This window comes from Camelus ferus, chromosome 32 (assembly GCF_009834535.1).
Source record: "Camelus ferus isolate YT-003-E chromosome 32, BCGSAC_Cfer_1.0, whole genome shotgun sequence".
Lineage (NCBI taxonomy): Eukaryota > Metazoa > Chordata > Mammalia > Artiodactyla > Camelidae > Camelus > Camelus ferus.
In genome coordinates, this window is record NC_045727.1 from 11,941,294 (window position 1) to 11,957,953 (window position 16,660).

At 46.1% G+C, this 16,660-nt stretch overlaps 1 protein-coding gene across 14 annotated transcripts in view; it reads right to left on the minus strand.

The window, feature by feature from the left end:
* Window positions 1-16,660, minus strand: part of LOC102510780 (sodium/glucose cotransporter 1) — a 59,044-nt gene that overhangs the window by 9,583 nt on the left and 32,801 nt on the right. For all 14 annotated transcript variants that reach the window (XR_004316523.1, XM_032471317.1, XM_032471316.1 and 11 more), the window contains 4 exons: window positions 14,604-14,824; window positions 9,166-9,301; window positions 6,896-7,003; window positions 5,571-5,721 (listed from right to left, as the gene is read on the minus strand). Coding sequence is in view for 13 of the 14 variants with exons in the window: in XM_032471317.1 (XP_032327208.1) it covers window positions 5,571-5,721; window positions 6,896-7,003; window positions 9,166-9,301; window positions 14,604-14,824 (616 nt within the window). In the remaining variant the exon portion in view is untranslated. The remainder of the gene's footprint in view (window positions 1-5,570; window positions 5,722-6,895; window positions 7,004-9,165; window positions 9,302-14,603; window positions 14,825-16,660) is intronic.

Sequence of the window (16,660 nt, forward strand, 5' to 3'; positions counted from 1 at the left end):
GTAATGAAGCAAACCTCAAGACAAGAAGTATTAGCAGAGATAAAAAGGGCGATTTCATAATGATGAAAAAGTTAATTCCTCAGGAAACCGTAACCAGCATAAATGCACCTAATACCAGAACTTGACTATATATGAAGCAAAAAACCCTGAAAGAACCATAAGACAGAAACAGAAAACTACATAACCACAACTGAAGCTTCTATTAGACAAAAATTAAGAAAGAATACAAAAATATCAAAAAATTTCAAAAGATTAAAGTCTCATAGTGTATATCTTTGGATCACAGTGGTAGTAAATTAAAAATCAATAACAATAAAAGAATTAAGAAAGTACCAAATACTTGGAAATTGAAAAGCACACTTTTAAATAATCCATGAACAAAGAAAAAAATCACGAGGAAATTAAGAAATACTTTGAACTGACTGAAAATGAAGACAGAACTTATCAAAATTTGCAGGATGCAGCTAAAGCAAGCGGAAATTTGTAGTTTTAAGTGGTGATCATAAAACATCAGAAAGGTTTTAAACCAACAATATGAATTTCCACTTTAAGAAGCTAAAAAAAGAAAAAGAAAACCAGGGTAAATCCAAAGTAAATAGACAAAAGGAAACAAAAATAGAAATCAATGGGGAAAAAACACAAAAAACAGAGGCATCAACAAATCCAAAAGTTGGTCCTTTGGAAAGATTTATTAAAATGGATAATCCTCTAGGTAGGTTTGCTCAAGAGAAAAAGAAACCTCCCTACATATTAGCATTACTAGAGATTCTACAGACACTGGAAAGATAATAAGGTAAATGTATGGGAGGTGCTTGAAGCCACTGCAGCGAGGATGCTTCTGAACATTCTGCTCACTGGTATGCCAGGGCTGGTGCTCACTGGTACCCCACGCTAGGTGAAACACATTAATTGGGTGATTTGGCTCAAGGAGTGTGATCACCAGGCATCAGGGAGTCTGGTCAGATGGCTTCTTCCAAGAGCACGCCAAAACACGCACCGGTGATGGCACAAATCCTGCAGGACATGGGGATCACAGAACATGAGCCAGAAGTTATAAATCAGATGTTGGAATCTGCTTTCTGATATACGTGAACACAATTTTTTAAAATTTAAAAACATTTTATTCTTCTTTATAGGAAGGTAATTAGGTTTATTTATTAATTTTTAGTGAAGATACTGGGAATTGAACTCAGGACCTCATGCATGCTAAGCAGGCACTCTACCACTGAGCTATATATACTCCCCACTTGAACACAATTCTTGATGATGCAAAAATTTCTTTAAGACATGCTAAGAAAGCTACTGTTCATGCAGATGATATGTAGTTGGTAATCCAGTGTCATGCCAACCACTTTTTCTTATAAAAACTTTACTGTTTCACCTTTCACATTCAGATACACAGTCCATCTGAAATGGAATTTTGTGTATAGTTAGTCAGTATTATTTTTATAATGAATACCCAAATTACCTAGTACCACTTACTGAAAATCCTTCCCCCCTATCATTTTCTCCACTGTTCACCTGTTCACCTTTTCCTGTATTCTGTATTATGTTCCACTGATTTGACTACATTTGCACTAAAACCACACTGTCTAATTAGAATTGCTTCACAGTAGATACTGATCTCTGCTCGCTTAAATCCTCCAGCTTCGTTCAGCTTTAAGAATTGCCTTGGATATTCTTTGCTCTTTGCATTTCTGTATTAATTTTAGAACTGGTTTGTCAATTTTTACATGCACACAAAAAAGTTCCTGCATTTTGATTGGGATTGCTCTGAATATGGAGAGAAGAAGCATCTTGTCAACACCGAATCTCCTAATTCACCAGTGTGGTATATTCCTGTTACACTAGGTCTCCTTCACTTCTCTTGATAATGCTTTGCAATTTTCAGCAATTTTCTCAAATCTTTTGTGAGATTTATTCCTAGGTATCTGATATGGTTTAATGATACTCTAAATGGTAATGTGTGTAATGTGTAATGCATAAAGTATGATTAATTCTTGTATTTGACCTTGTATCAGTCTTGTTAAACTAAACCCACGTTGAAATTTTAACAGTTTGTCTATAACGTCTTTTATGATGATGCACTTCTTCCACTTCTATCCTTATGTCATTTGTGTCCTGTTCTCACATTTTTACAGAGCAGCACTCCCAGTACAGTGTGGAGGAAAGCGGCTAGAGTGGACGTGTGTGTCTAATTCTCAGTCTCAAGGGAAAAGATTTTCACGTATAAACATTAAGCATGATAAATGTTACAGGTTTTTAAATATGTGTTTAAAAGTCAGAGTAAAGAAGTTCCTTTAAATTCTCTAATTTGCTAAGATAAAAAAATAGGTACTGAAAAGTTTACAGGGTTTTTATCTGCTGTGAATACTATATCATTTGCTCCTGTGTTCAGTTAGTGCGGTCAAGAACACTGACTGATTTTTGAATAAAGAACCGTTCTTGCATTCCTGAAATACACTCCAGATGGTCACGGTGTATTATTCTTTTTATTTGTTGTTGGACCTGATTTGCTACTATTTTGTTAAAATTTTCTTCATCTTTTCATGGTATGTATTTTCCCATTTTTTTTTTTTTAGCCTTCCTCAATCTTAAAGAAGAGACAAGTTTCAGGATACAAAACTAACACAAAAATCAGTACTGTTTCTATATACTAACAATGAATTATCTGAAAAAGAAATAAAATAATCCCAGTTACAAGAGCATCAAAATCAATAAAACACTTAGGAATAAATTTAACCAAGGAGATAAAAGATCTCTACACTGCCTATAAGACATTGATATAATAAATTGAAGAAGACACAAATAAACAGAAAGATATCTTGTGTTCATGAATTAGATGAATTAATACTGTTAAAATGTTCACACTACTCAAAGCCATCTATAGAGTCAATGCAACCCTTATCAAGAAATCTCTGTACCCCCATGCTCACGGCAGCATTATTCACAGTAGCCAAGACACAGAAACAACCTAAGTGTTTATTAACAGATGAATGGATAAAGAAGATGTGGTATACATACTCAATGGAATATTACTCAGCCACAAAAAAGAAGGAAATCCTCCCATTTGTGACAACATGGACGAACCTTTAGGGCATTATACTAAGTGAAATAAGTCAGACAGAGAAAGACAAATATGGTCTCACTTATTGTAGAATCTAAAAAAAGCCCGAGTTCATGGAAACAGAGAGCAGACTGGTGGCCATCTGAGGTGGGGAGTAAGGGTAGGGGAGAGGGGTGAAGGTGGTCAAAGGGTACAAACTGTCAGTCTCAAGGTAGGTTCTGGGAGGGGGAAGGTAAGCAGGGTAACTGTAACTGACCACACTTGACTCCCGTCTCCCGGGACACTGCCGTAGGTTTTCCCTCCACGTGTTGTAAATCGCACGGACTTTTCTCTCGTTGGTATCAACACTCCCTGATTCCATTTCCCACATGCTTACCTTTCTGGTGCTGTTTGTCCTTCTCTGAAGGTCAGCTCTTTGATCCGGGTTATTTTCCTGTAGCCTGAAGAACGTCCTTTAGTATTTCTTATGAAATTCTAATGTAACAGAACTGAAATGTAATGAAAGTGAAATTCCACTGTAGCAAGTTCTCTCAACTTGCATTTATTAGAACAGACATTTGTTTCACCTTCACTTAGGAGGCTTTTTTGATGGGCACTGAATTCCAGGTGGGCAGTTTTTTCAAGCACTTTAAGATGTCATTCCGCTGTTTTCTGGATTTTAGATTCTGTTGAAAATTCTGCTGTCAGTCTCCGTGTTGCTCTTTTGAAGGAAATGTGGTTATTTCCCTCTGGCTGCTCTAAAGGTCTGCTTGATCTTCAGTCCTCAGTAGTATTGCTACCATGTGGTCTGGGCATGCTCACCTTTGTGTTTTTCCTGTCTCCCATTTGTGGGATTTCTTCATCTCTGGATAATTGTCCAGATAACAATTCTAGGCCATTTTCTTTGCAGAATCGCTTCTCCAATTACACGTGCATAGTTCCAATGTTCCAGTCACAAGTGTGTTATTCTTCCGTGTCTGTGTGTCCCTTCTTCCCTGTGTGCTTCAGTTTGCATGTTGTTGACGGATTCATTTCCACGCCACTATGTCTTCTGCGACAGCCAATTAGTTGTTGTTAACCCATCCACTGAGTTTTTAACTTCCGATATTTATTTTCCAATTCCAGAAAAAGCTTCTCATTTCTATAAATTCTAATTCTCTGGAGAAATTCCCAATTCTTTTCGTCTACTTTATACACCTTCCCCTCAGCTTTCTTGTACATATTAATCATGGTTATTTCAAAGTCCTTGTCTGCCGACCTCACCTGTGGGTCTACTTCTCCATATATGACGTATTTTACTTTATATACATATTAGTATAAATACAGTGGTAAGGGGGACATTCTTGCCTTGTTCCTTCCTAGTTCCATTAGGAGTGATCTTGGCTTTTCAGGTGATAAGGATATGTTTAATCATGTTGAAAAGTACCTATTTTACCAAATACCTTTTCATCATCTGGATATATTTGATGTTTCTCTTCTAATCTATTAACATGGTGAATTAATTAGTACATTTCCTAATATTGAACCATCCTTGTATTTCCGGACAACAATCACAGTTGGTAATGAGATGACATTCTTTTAACATCCTTTTAGTATATTGTTGGATATGTGTCTAATATTTTATTTACAATTTTTACATTGGTATTTTAAAGTGAGATTAGTCTTCAGTTTTAATCTTTTTTTTGCGCTGTATTTGTTAGGTTTTGGCATCAATATTTTGAACTTTATAAAATGAATTTAAGTCTTCCTTTTCCCCCTATGTTCTATGACACTTTAAATAAAACTAGTATCTGTTTCTCAAAGTTCCTGAGAAAAGTGTTTTTTAAACAATGGAATGCTAACAAAGTGCACCAGGAAACTTCACTGCAGGGGTTAGGCAGGTGAAACAGATGGCTCTGTGCGCCCGCTAAGGGATGAAGGAAACATTTTAGGCATGACACAGGCCACATTCAAAGTGTGTGGGCCACAAGTAGTCCACGGGCAGCCAGCGTGAAACCCTACGGAATGATGGCGGCCCACGTTGACACGTTCATATCCCTGCCCTGTGCCTAGCACATGTGGCCTCCTGGTTAAAGATGGGGCCCTGATATGGATGTGTTCTGCTTACCATGTGATCTCAGACAGACCAAGTCCCTTCTCTGAGCCACTTTCCCCTCATTTGCACAGTGAGAATAAAGACTAAAACTTACCTTTAAAAGCTGTCAAGATTACTGAATGAGGTAGTGAGACAATGTATATAAACTTCCTCACAAAGACTAGTTTGGGGGGTACATTAATACACTATGCCCGTTTCTATCATTGTGACTATTCATTTTTTCCCAAATGGAAACAATTTTCTTTGTGATTATAAAAGCAATACATCTTCACAGCAAAACTGCAACAGACAAAAAGAAACCACCACCATGCTGTACACAGACAGGGGAACTCTGTATGCAGCATTAGTGCCTCCGTTTTCTGCATAACGGCACACTGTGGGCATCTTTCACTGAGAGCAGTAACTCATGCGATTAGAGGCATCCTTCACCTTCCTGTTATCATGAGCTCCTTCTCAGTGGCTGTCGGCCGCATCTGGGTATAGATGTCCATTGTGAACACGGCGCTGGCACCGCTGAAAACAGACGTCAGGGAGGACATGAGAGAGGCCCATAGAGCAGACACCATCAAGCCTTGAACACCTGGAAAAGAAGGACCCTTTCTGGGCCTCCAGCTTGCTGGCCACGCCAGGAGGTACCTGAGGCCTGAAGGACTTTCCCACACGCTGACTTTGCTGGAATGGAGGCCCCTCTGAGACAGATCAGTGCATCACACCTGTCCTCGCTTGGTGATGTGCCTACTGTGTCTTTACATAATGGAAAGGAGCAGCTACTTGGGCCAAAAATCTCTTCAGGCATTCGCCTGATGGCCCCCTGCAGCCTGGCAAGTGGACACACTGCCGCCCCTTTCACAGAGGAGGACCCCGAGGCTCGAGAGGATCCAGACCACAGCAAGTGATGCGGCTCCTTGTGCCTCAGTGTCCCCATCCGTGAAGTAGGTATGAAAGTGCCTACCACACAGGGCTGCTGTTAAGATTAAGGTACAGTGAGAACACGGGGTAACCCAGCGCCCAGCACAGAGCAAGCGCTCAGCAAGCATTAGCTACAAACATGATAATCCAGGGCTTTACCTGAAAGGCCACTAAGCGGCAGGGACCGTGCCCTGCCGAGGGACCTCCGTGTGTGGTTGGGACAGCCTGAGGCTCACTGGGCTGCACTGGAGGCTGCTGCAGCAAGGCCCCGCTGCACTCGGGGGCTACTCGGGCCAGGCCTTGCTTCAGCGTCCCATGGCCCTGGGCCACAGCCTGGGGCGCCTGAAGACAGGCTCAGCTGGTGAAACTGGAAAGCCTCCTTCCTGACTGTGGGATGTCAGGGTTTCCCTCCCTTGCAGTCCATCCACATCGTATTTTATGGAACTGTCTCAACACTGCTCGCCTGATTCACACAGCTAACGTGGAATTTGTAAAAAGAACTGTACTATTCATTTGGCCATTTCTGTGGGGTGTGGGGAAGCAGGTGAGATGAAAGCTGTCTCCCTGCCCATCCCACTGGATGGAGCCTCACCTCCACACGCCCACAGGGCAGAACAACACCGAGCACCGACCCACGGAACCAGGGAGCCAGGGTGGGGCTGAGTGAGGAGGGATCAGTGCAGAGGCTGTGCCCGGGAGACGGAGGAGGATGGATGCAGAGGAGGCCAGCAAGGCTCCCTGGACACCCCGAGGGCCCTCCCTCCTGAGCCTACACTTCCGCCGGCACACAGGTGCCGTTACTCCTGACTCAGCTCACAGCCCTGTACAGCTGGTCCGTGCCTCACCTTTGGGCAGCAGCTCCACCACCAGCACGGGGTAGGCCATGGGGCTGCAGCCGGTGCTGAAACCACAGTACTCTTCACACTCTGAGGGCACCACACAGGCCACTTTATCTGCAGAGAGAGACAACGGTCACCCCTGTGCACTGGCTGCTGAGCTCTGACATCTGAGATCGGAGAACAGGGAAGCAAATCGTGTGTGGATGTCAGATTTGTGGTCTCCAATTCAGGAGCGTGGGGTGGAGGTCAGGGCTGAGAGTCAGGCCAGGGGAGTCTGGTGGCCGGTGCTTCGGCCAGTTCACCGCCTGACCCCACAGCAAGTCCCGTGACCTCAACAAAACTTTCAATGATCCCAGCTGGTGTCAGGGAAGCAAATGGTTATTTATCCACATAGTGACATGTGATCTTACTGGGGTGTTATTTCAGAGTATTTGGGAAGAAATTTTGGACAAAGGGAAGTAAAGGAAGTGAATGTGGTATGTCCTTGAAGAGTGTAAATAAGGGATATAAAGTTATGGCCTGAGAAAGAAACAGAAGCAACGAGCCAGCGTGGACTAGAAGGTGGCGGGACTCTGCCTGGGTTCACGTGGAGGGCCAGTGGTGCCACCGGGGGCGTCAGGAAAGGGTGTGAAAACTCCCTCCCCGCGAGCAGGACCACAGTCTCCCTCGGCGCCAGCCCCGGCCATTCTGGAAACTCCTTCCCCTTGGCCACAATGACTGGTCCTTGTCACTCCAGTGAACGCACCAAGGCTCTCCTGGGACTTTTGCTGGAACTGTGGGGAAGGGAACACCCCTCCTGGGGATTGCTGGGCTGGTGGTGGGGAAACCTGGTGCTGCTGGCAGTCATCTCACCCCCAGACGGACTGTGGAGGACACCAGCTCGGAAGAAAGAGGAGCTAAAAGTGCACGTCACATTCAGTCAAGAGCCTCAACTAATATAGCGGCCCACACAGAAAGCCAGACTGACGGAATCATACCTTGGTGACGTCTGGCCTCCCTCTGGTGGGGGAAAGACCCAGAAGCTAGGGCCAGAAGCATTCACGTTACTGGAAAGGCATATTCTTTCAGGAGTGGGGGCAGCTGTCCAGCTTCTGTGACAAATGGCTCTCTGGCTTCATACAGCCGGCCTGTGTAAACAGTCTGCGAGTCTGGACATTTCTCAGGCTTGGGACACGTGGTTCCGGGCCCCTCCCCACCCTGCGGCCACCCCAGGTCAGCTCCACCAGCTCTACCCATGGTGGGCAGAGGCTCGGGGAGTGTGGGTTCCTGTGCCCTCTCTCCTCCCCCCCGCCGCCGCCACTTCCAGAGTCCAAGAGACATTGATTTTGTCCATCTTCTTCCTCGGTGGGCTGAGTGGTCTGCACTATGAAGTGCAGGTAGGGAGGTGGGGCCACCAAGCCCAAGGGACTCTGGGGTCCTAGGGAGCACAGGGGCCTATTTTCCAACCTATGAGGAGGCACCACCTACGAGAACCCAAAACATGCTCCCTGACAGCTGAAGGCCAAATCTGGGATGTTGAAACTGGAAAGGAATTAGGATTTTAAGAAGAGGCATGTCTCCAGGGCAGACTGGAGGACCGTCAGGGCTGGAGACGTCTAGTGCACGTGGAGCTTCGCAATCAGAAGGCCTACCCTCTGCTGGTCCTCGTCAAGCACTGCAGCAGAGGACTCTTGGAAGCCCCCTGCTCCGCCCCGGGGCTGTGCCATCAGAGCACAGGCTCCATAGATGGTTAATGAATGAACAGACCAGGTGCCGGAGGCAGCACAGCCAGTGAAACGAGGCTGGAACGGGGACTAGGGACATGCACGAAGTTACAAGAGCTCGTGAAGGGAGCAGGGACGTCCTGGTAGCACTCACTGGAGAGAACATGGGCCTGCGCGTCAGACCCACTTTAGGGGTCCGTCTGTGGTTGGAGAGCAGCCAAGAGCATCAGCCGTGGCCTGGCCGGGCAGCTGGGGTGCCCACAGGACGGCCTGCGGGGCGAGGGAAGCAGCTGGCCTCCCAGGGACTGGGCCTCATGGTGCGCAGAGGCGGCAGGGAGGCCCGACTGGCCCTTCCCTGCCCGAACTCGTCTCTGAAGTTTCTCTCTCGCCACCTCCACCCCCTATCCCCGCCAGACTTCTGTGGGGCTACATCCCTACCCTGAATCCACTGGCTCTCAGGAAAGCACTCTGGGCATCTCAAGCCCAGCCCGCTGTGGGAGACCGTGCAAGCCCACGCCCTCCAGATGCCTTGGAGAGATGTGGTCAGCGTGGATGCGTCAGTGAGAGAATCACCTGAGTACAGGACGCGGCTGATCATCCCCGGCAACACCATGCTGAACATGGGCAGCAGCTTCAGGTACCCACACATGACGCAGCCGGCCTTCACGTGACACACGCTCTTCCCCGCCAGGCAGCCCTGGACGAAAATCTGCCAAGGAAACATGGAGGTGGAGGGGTGGCTTTCTCAGGTTGTATCAAGCCCAGGCTGCCTAGGCTGCGACAGGACAACTGTGACCTGTAGTGGCAGCAGGGTGTTGCCAGCTGCTCACCCCAACCAACCCGGCGTCTCGGGACATCCAGGGCCCGAGGAGGCGCATGTGGCCGCCATGCATGCTGTGCTCAGTGCACAGCTGCCAGGGGGGACGCATGTGGCATGCACGACTTTGGCCTCACTGCTGGCACGGCACACCAACCACAGTAGTGCAGGGCTTACACGCTGTCCCCCAGCAAGGACGAGACCCCCTCCTGGAGGCCCAGTCTCTGTGCCTGAGACATCAGTCTAAGCACACACAGGTCCCTGGCAACAAATGAGTGTTTAGAACTGGGGCCGACTTCACTCGTCTAAGTGGAAATGAATGAGTGTAGCCCTTGATGTGCAGAGTCTCCCGGGAGGAGCTCCACCACCGATTTGTGGAGGTGATGTGTGCTCAGGATAGTACAGCGGGCAGATGAGACGCACTAAGAACAGAAAGACCTGGTCCAGTGCCTCAAGACAACGCAGGATTATGTATGCACTAAAATCACGTTCTCAAAGCACATTTAAATAATGTGGAAAAACGCTCACAGTGTGACAGTAACTGAGAGGCAGGGGATACAACAATCGCACACACCCTGTGACACCTGGCAAAAGTCCACAGGAATAAACCAACTCGAGGGAATAGTGGTTAATCCTGGGGTGGTAGGATTGACAGGCAGAGTTTTCATGTTCTTTATGCTTTCTCTAGTTTCCAAATGCAGAAATTTAATAACAGGAGGGAGATCCCCAAAGTGGTTCTGCCTCACACAACACGTGCTGCTTCTTAGGGGGCCCGCGGGCATTCCGCTGCCCGCCTCTCAGCGCACAGGGCCTTGGCTGGGCGGGTGGGCAGCCAGGCTGCGCGTCCTGGTCTTTGCTTAGCCCCGTGCACAGAGGAGACAGTCGCTAAGGGAGGGGATGAAGGAGCAGGGCAAGGGCAGAAGCAAACTCTCACTCCCTAGACAGGACAGTCTCAGGGGCTGCAGAAAGTCCTGAACACCTTCGTGGGTTGTCCTGCATCACAGAGTGTGGCAAGGGGCAGACTGTTTAAAAATGGTGGTGGCTGGCCAGAGGAAAACAACTTTCCTTCTGTCAGTTTGTTTGCCTCTTTTTTCATTAAAATTTTTCTTAAATCATTTTCTTTACTAGTTAGGAAGTTATAGATTCTACTTCTATGCTTTTAATAATTACCCTTCAAATTTTAACTGAATGCAACTTCCAGCCTAAAGTAAATCAGTCTCCCCACCCCACTGAGCAATTCAAGGTCCACAGGCAGAGTGAGCTCCCACCGTGTGTGGTCTTTTAGTTCTGTCCTGCGTGTAAATTTACTTCCCATATTCAGGATTACAGTCACTTTCCAGCCAGTGCGTGAGGTCTGCACCTGGGCCGGTCAGCATCTCTAACTGTCACTCTTGCTCTGCAGAACCTCCTTTCCCTTCATGCACAACCTTCAGTCTCTAGGGAAGGTTATGCCTTTATTTCGCCCTTGCTTCTGAAAAACACTTAGCTGGGTGTATAACTGACAGCTGACATTTTCCTCAGGACTTTGAAAATTTTACTTATTTATTCTCCCTGTGGGTTGCACTGTTGCTGCTGAGAAGTCTCTTGGGCTGTGTCTCTTCTTAAAAGTGATGTTTCCTCTCCGGTGGCTTTTAGAGTCTTCTCCTTGTCTTTTGTGTTCTGCAACTTCACGAGGATGTGACTTTGTGTCTACCTGCTTGGGATTCGCGGTGATCCCTGAATCTGATGAGCCCCTTTCTCCTCAAACACCACTTCCCCTCCTCCTCCTGGAACTCTAACAGGTGTGCTGTAATCCTCACTCCGTCTTCCACGTCACTTTCTCTTTCACACTTTCCACTTTTGTGCTTTTCGAGCAGTGTCTTCAGTTCTCCCTTCTGGGTTACTGACTTTTTCTTTCCACCATGTTTAATCTGTTATTTTAAGTTACTGAGCTTTACATTTCAACAAGGGTAGTTTTCATTTCCAGAAGTTCGAGCTTTAAATCTAACCGCTCATTTTTGATGGAATTGTGTTAACGTTTTCAGTTCCACTTTTATCTCCCTAAACGCGTATTTTGTGTCTGGTATCTGGCACTTCCGTTTCTGAAGTGTGGGGGCGCCAGTTTCGCTGTTTCTTGCTTGTGCTGGTTCGAGTCCTCCGTGTTTCCAAACCGTGGTGGGGCTCACGCTGAGCGGGCCCTTGTTGGTGAGGCCCTGGCGAAGCCTTGGGCGAGGGTGCACCTGTCATAGGTCCTGCTGGCTCAGCCGGTAACAAGTCTTGGAAGAGTTTAAGTTCACTTCTTCCTCTGGGGTTTCCCTGACCATGCAGGTCAGTTAAACCGCATAATACATACAGGAAGACAGGCCTGTCACGAACTCTCAGAGGGGACTTCTGCCTTCCTCCTGGAACCCCAGCTGAGGCTCTTTCCCGTTGTTTCTCCCTGCTGCTGGACAGATTTTCCCTAGTCTATCTCCCACTGAGGCTCCAGCCTTGCAGGAACCCAAGTTCTACACGGAGGGGTCCCTCTTCACCGCACACGAACTTGAGGACTTTCTCCCATTCTCATCTGGCCGTAAAAGCCCAAGCCATTGAAAGACATGCTTGGTAAACACTGCCTGTGCACTGTCCCTGTCAGGTCAGCCTGGCTCTCCTGACTACAATCTGCGCTTTGTCTTCATCCCCCGGAGGCTTTTACCCTTCCTTACGAGCTCCTCAGTGACTACAGTGGGTGTTAGTTATATTTCACCCAGCACTCCTCGGAGCTCTGTGCTGGGTGGCAGCTCAGGAATCCAGTTTACCCACTGTCACAAGTGGAAGTCTGAGGGCAGGTTTTAAAGCTATGGTTATAGAAGACACTGAAATACATAGGACTTCTCCTGTCTTCGAGGTGAAGTAGCAGAATCACACAGGTAACTAGCAGAAAGAAAAGACTACAGATGGGAACACAGGCTGCATCGCAGAGGACCCCGCCTGCTCTCCTGCTCCTCCGCACAGTGAGCTCCAGGGCCCTGCCGTGTGCAGCCCGGCCCGTGCTCCTCCCAGCCGCACAGTGGCCCTCAGGGCGGCCCTCCTCAGCTGCCCACTGCAGAGTAACCCCCGCAACCAACGCTGCGATCCAGGTCCCTTGTGAGCCTCAACGAGGATTTTCTGGCCATAGGGTCAACATACTTGCCAGGTCACCCTCCAGAACAGGCCGTACCAGGCCACACGCTGACCAGAAGCGCACGAGGGCGCCGAAACACACACGTCCTTCCCGACACTTGGCATATCAAGCTGTCTCGTGTTTGCCAGTCTCATTGTGGTTTTAAACTGCACTTCCCTGATAACTCTGGGTTATACGCTCGTTAGCATTTATGTCTGTTTGAACTTCCTTTCCTATAAGTTGCCTGTCCCAAGATCTTTTGCCCGTATTTCTACCACAGTTCCTTTTTCTTATGGGTTTGCTATTAGTCTCCTGCTCATTATACACACTCGTAACAGTTTTCTCTAGTCTTGTCGTCCATCAACTTTGTCTACAGTGTTCTTGGTTAAAAAGGCCTTATGTATATGTAATGGGATCAACTAGACATGATTTGTATGACCCCTCATCTCAAAAGCATTCCCCAGCGTTACGTTCCCTTCATCGCACAGTTTTACTTTTCACATTTAAGTCTTTAATTCATCTGAAGTCCACCTTTGTGTAAGTGTTAGGTAGGGAGGAAATTCTATTACTCCGAATAGTAAGCTGGGTTTTCTAACATCATCAAAGAGTAAGTATCTCCCCTGTGGTTTGTGGAGCCCCCTGAACATATATTAACCTCCTACAAGTACGAGTCTGTCTCTGAGCTCCTTATTATGTTCCATTAGTCTATATGTCCATTCTTGAAAATTTCAAACTGTTTGTATTTTTGTCAATGTTTAAATATCTGGTTGGGCAAGTTCTCCCCCTTTGTTCTTCATTTTCAGACTTGGGTTAGCTATTTGTTGTGGCACTTTCTCCTTCCTCAAGATGCTGAAAATCCCGTTCCTTGTAACATAACCCAGGAGAGCACGCTGTAGCACCTTATGGAGGCACGTGCCACGTACCCACCATCCAAACCAAGAGATGCAACGGCACCCAGAAGCCTCTCTCCCTCTTTTTAAAACTGAGGTGGAGTTCACATAACATATAATTAACCATTTTAAAGTGAACAATTCGGCAGCATTTAGCACATTCCCAAGGTTGTACAGCCTCCTGTCTTTGGTGCCAGAACTCCTCCATCACCCCAGAAGAGCACCCAGACCCAGGAAGCAGGCACTCTCCTCTGCCCTCTCCCCTGAGGGGGCGGGGGGAGGAGCACTGATCAGACCTCCGTCTCCATGGATTTGCCTGTTCTGCGTATTTCATATCAAAGGAATCACACAATAGGTGACCTCTCGTGCCTGGCTTCTCTTCATTTGGTATAATGTTTTCGAGATTCACCCAAGGTGTAGCACATATCGGTACTTCATTCCTGTTTATGGCTGAATAATAGTCCAACCCACGGATACACATTTTGCTTATTCATTCATTCGTGGGTCGGTTCCACTTTTTGGTGATTGTGACTAATGCTGTTACCTGTGCCCCTTTTTAACCTCAACCTTTTCCCTTGCTTCAGAAACGACTGCTTTAATGACTGTTTTATTTCTTCCTTTTCTTTATAATTTTTGCTACTTAATTGTGTGTACCTAAGCACCACAATGGAGCCCTGCCTGTGTTACACCTTCTTGGAACGTGACCGTGCCGCACTGAGCATTCTGTGTTCGGCTGCCTCCGTCTTGGCTTCCTGCTTTGAAGACCCGTCCACAGCATGGTGCGCAGCTGCGCTTCCTTTTTATTTCTACACTGCCTTTCCACTGCATGGGTATCTCACAATTTAATGATCTATCGTTGATAGAAAGCCACATAATTTTTGGAATAAGCTTGAGTCCTTAAAAAAAAATCTAACTGAAATACTGACAACGACATTTAATTTCTAGACTAAATTTGAGAGAACTGACATATTTTTCATGTGCAAAAAAACTGTGCTTTTTAGACAGTGAGAGGGAAGAAGAATGCAAATAGCTGTGTTGTTACAGATGGGACTGTGGGACAGAGCTCGGTCTAGCATCACTCAGGCACCAGGAGGACAGGAAGGGAAACCTGCCCGGCTTCAGAGACCATGGTGGGCCCCCACCCCAGCGCAGGCACGTCAGTGCAGGGGGTCTGGTTAGTTACCTGATTGGCGCACCAGTAGTACAAGGAGAGGGTAGAGGCACCAAAGATGATCCCAGGCCAGGGGAAGTCTCCAGTAATGGGATCTCGGAATATATGGAAAGAATCCTGGCGAGGGGTCAAGCATTCCAGCTGGACAGTCCAGTTTCCTTCATGGGTCAGGTTTGGCTTAGCATCCATGTACTTACGCTGTAGCTCCTGGTATCCTCCTACCTCCTGAAAGGCTTAAGAACACCACACAGTTATCAGTCAGTACCTTAAATTGTACAGCAACACTTGTCAGAAGAACCAAGGTTGCAAAGTAAGATGAGTCTGCCTGGCAGGGTCTAACACAATGGCTGACAAAGAGCCAGACTGTACACCATCCCCTAAGACACCATCCCCTCCAGAGAAATGGAAGAGGACAGTGGACACTGGTGGTCCTGTGCCCTCACCCCCTCCTGCTTCTGGCAGCAGAACCCCTCTTTCTGGCTGCACTCCATCCTATGTGCTTAGGGGGGCCTCGTCAAACTGTCTACCATTCACCCTAGTCTGGTACGTGACCCAGGCCTGGCCAACGTTCCCTGTCCCGGCCAATGTTCCCTGTCCCCTGGGTAACAAGGACGTCACAGGAATGGACTGGAGACCCAAGCTCGGCTAATCAGAACTTATCCCAGGATTCTTCTGCTTAAGGCACCAAAAAAGCCTGCTTCCTTGCTGTGGGTTCTCAGCCAGCATGGCAGTTTGAAGCTCTTTTGCTGACCTAGTTCCTGCAGAAGCCTGGATCGAGACATGCCCAAAAGTGAGATGCCCCTGGTAGAATTTTCAGTTATGAGCACCACGGAAGTACTTATTTGCTTATACTAGTTTTGAACTAAAGACCCATCACAAGTTATTCAAAGAATCTCAAGTAAATCAGAAATTAGTATTCATTTTCCTGCAATGTCAGCAAAACACTTATGAAACTTCATATTTGGAATTTCCTTCAGAGCCTATTAATTTCTCCCTCAATATCCTAAGTGGTATAAAGTCTTAATATTAAAGAAAAATATTTTTTAAAGGCACTAAGACACTCATAATTTCACCTACTTAACTGAAAAAAACCCTTTTATTTTGGCGTATTAAACCACATTCTTTTGACACAGACTCAATTTTGAAAAGGGGTCAGAATCACTTGGAGTCAAGACTAGTCAATGAAAAGACACCGAGTGACTATAAAATGAGTAAGACACCTCACGGCACTTCTAAAAATGAACTCCATGTGGGATTTGTTAAAGGTGAACTATAAAACCACAAAGTTACTAGAAGAAAACAGGAGCATCTTTATGAACTTGGGTTAGGGAGTAGTACATTCTTAAACAAGATACAAAAAGGAAAAGGAAGGTTGATAAACTTGATCTCAAAAGTTTAAATTTGTATGACTGAAATCAACTTAAAATTTGTTAGACTGAAAGAAGAGATTTGCATCATGTACAAAGGACTCACACATCAAGAGCCAAGGGAAACTGCCGGAGGGAAATACGGCAGAGAATATGAACATGGAATTCACAAACAGGAGACACAAACGGCCACTAAGTGTATGAAAAGATGCTCAACCTCACTGGCACCTGGAAACTTCAAATTGAAACAAAAATGAGATACTTTTTTTTCCCTTCACCTATTGGTTATAGTTCTAAAAAGTCTTAAAACATCAAGAGTTGGCTGAAAGGTTAGGAAACACATTTTCTCATACATTTCTGATAAAATGAGTTAAAACAGCCACTTTGGAGAGGAATTTGACTATCTCTTGACAAATCCAGGAGTGCAACATTGAGTTAACATTCAAAACCAAGTCAATGTAATTTACTGTGTTAAAAGAAAAACAAGAAAAACAATATAATCAGCTCAGTAGGTGTGGAAAAAATATTTGATACAATTCAAAACCTGCTCATGATAAACAATCTTAGCAAACTAGGAACAGATAGGAACTACGTTAGTATGACAGAAAGTACCTACAGGAAATATTTTATTTAATCAAATATTCTCCTTTAAATTGGGAATGAGACAAGGATGCCTGAGGCCCCTACTTCAACACTGTACTA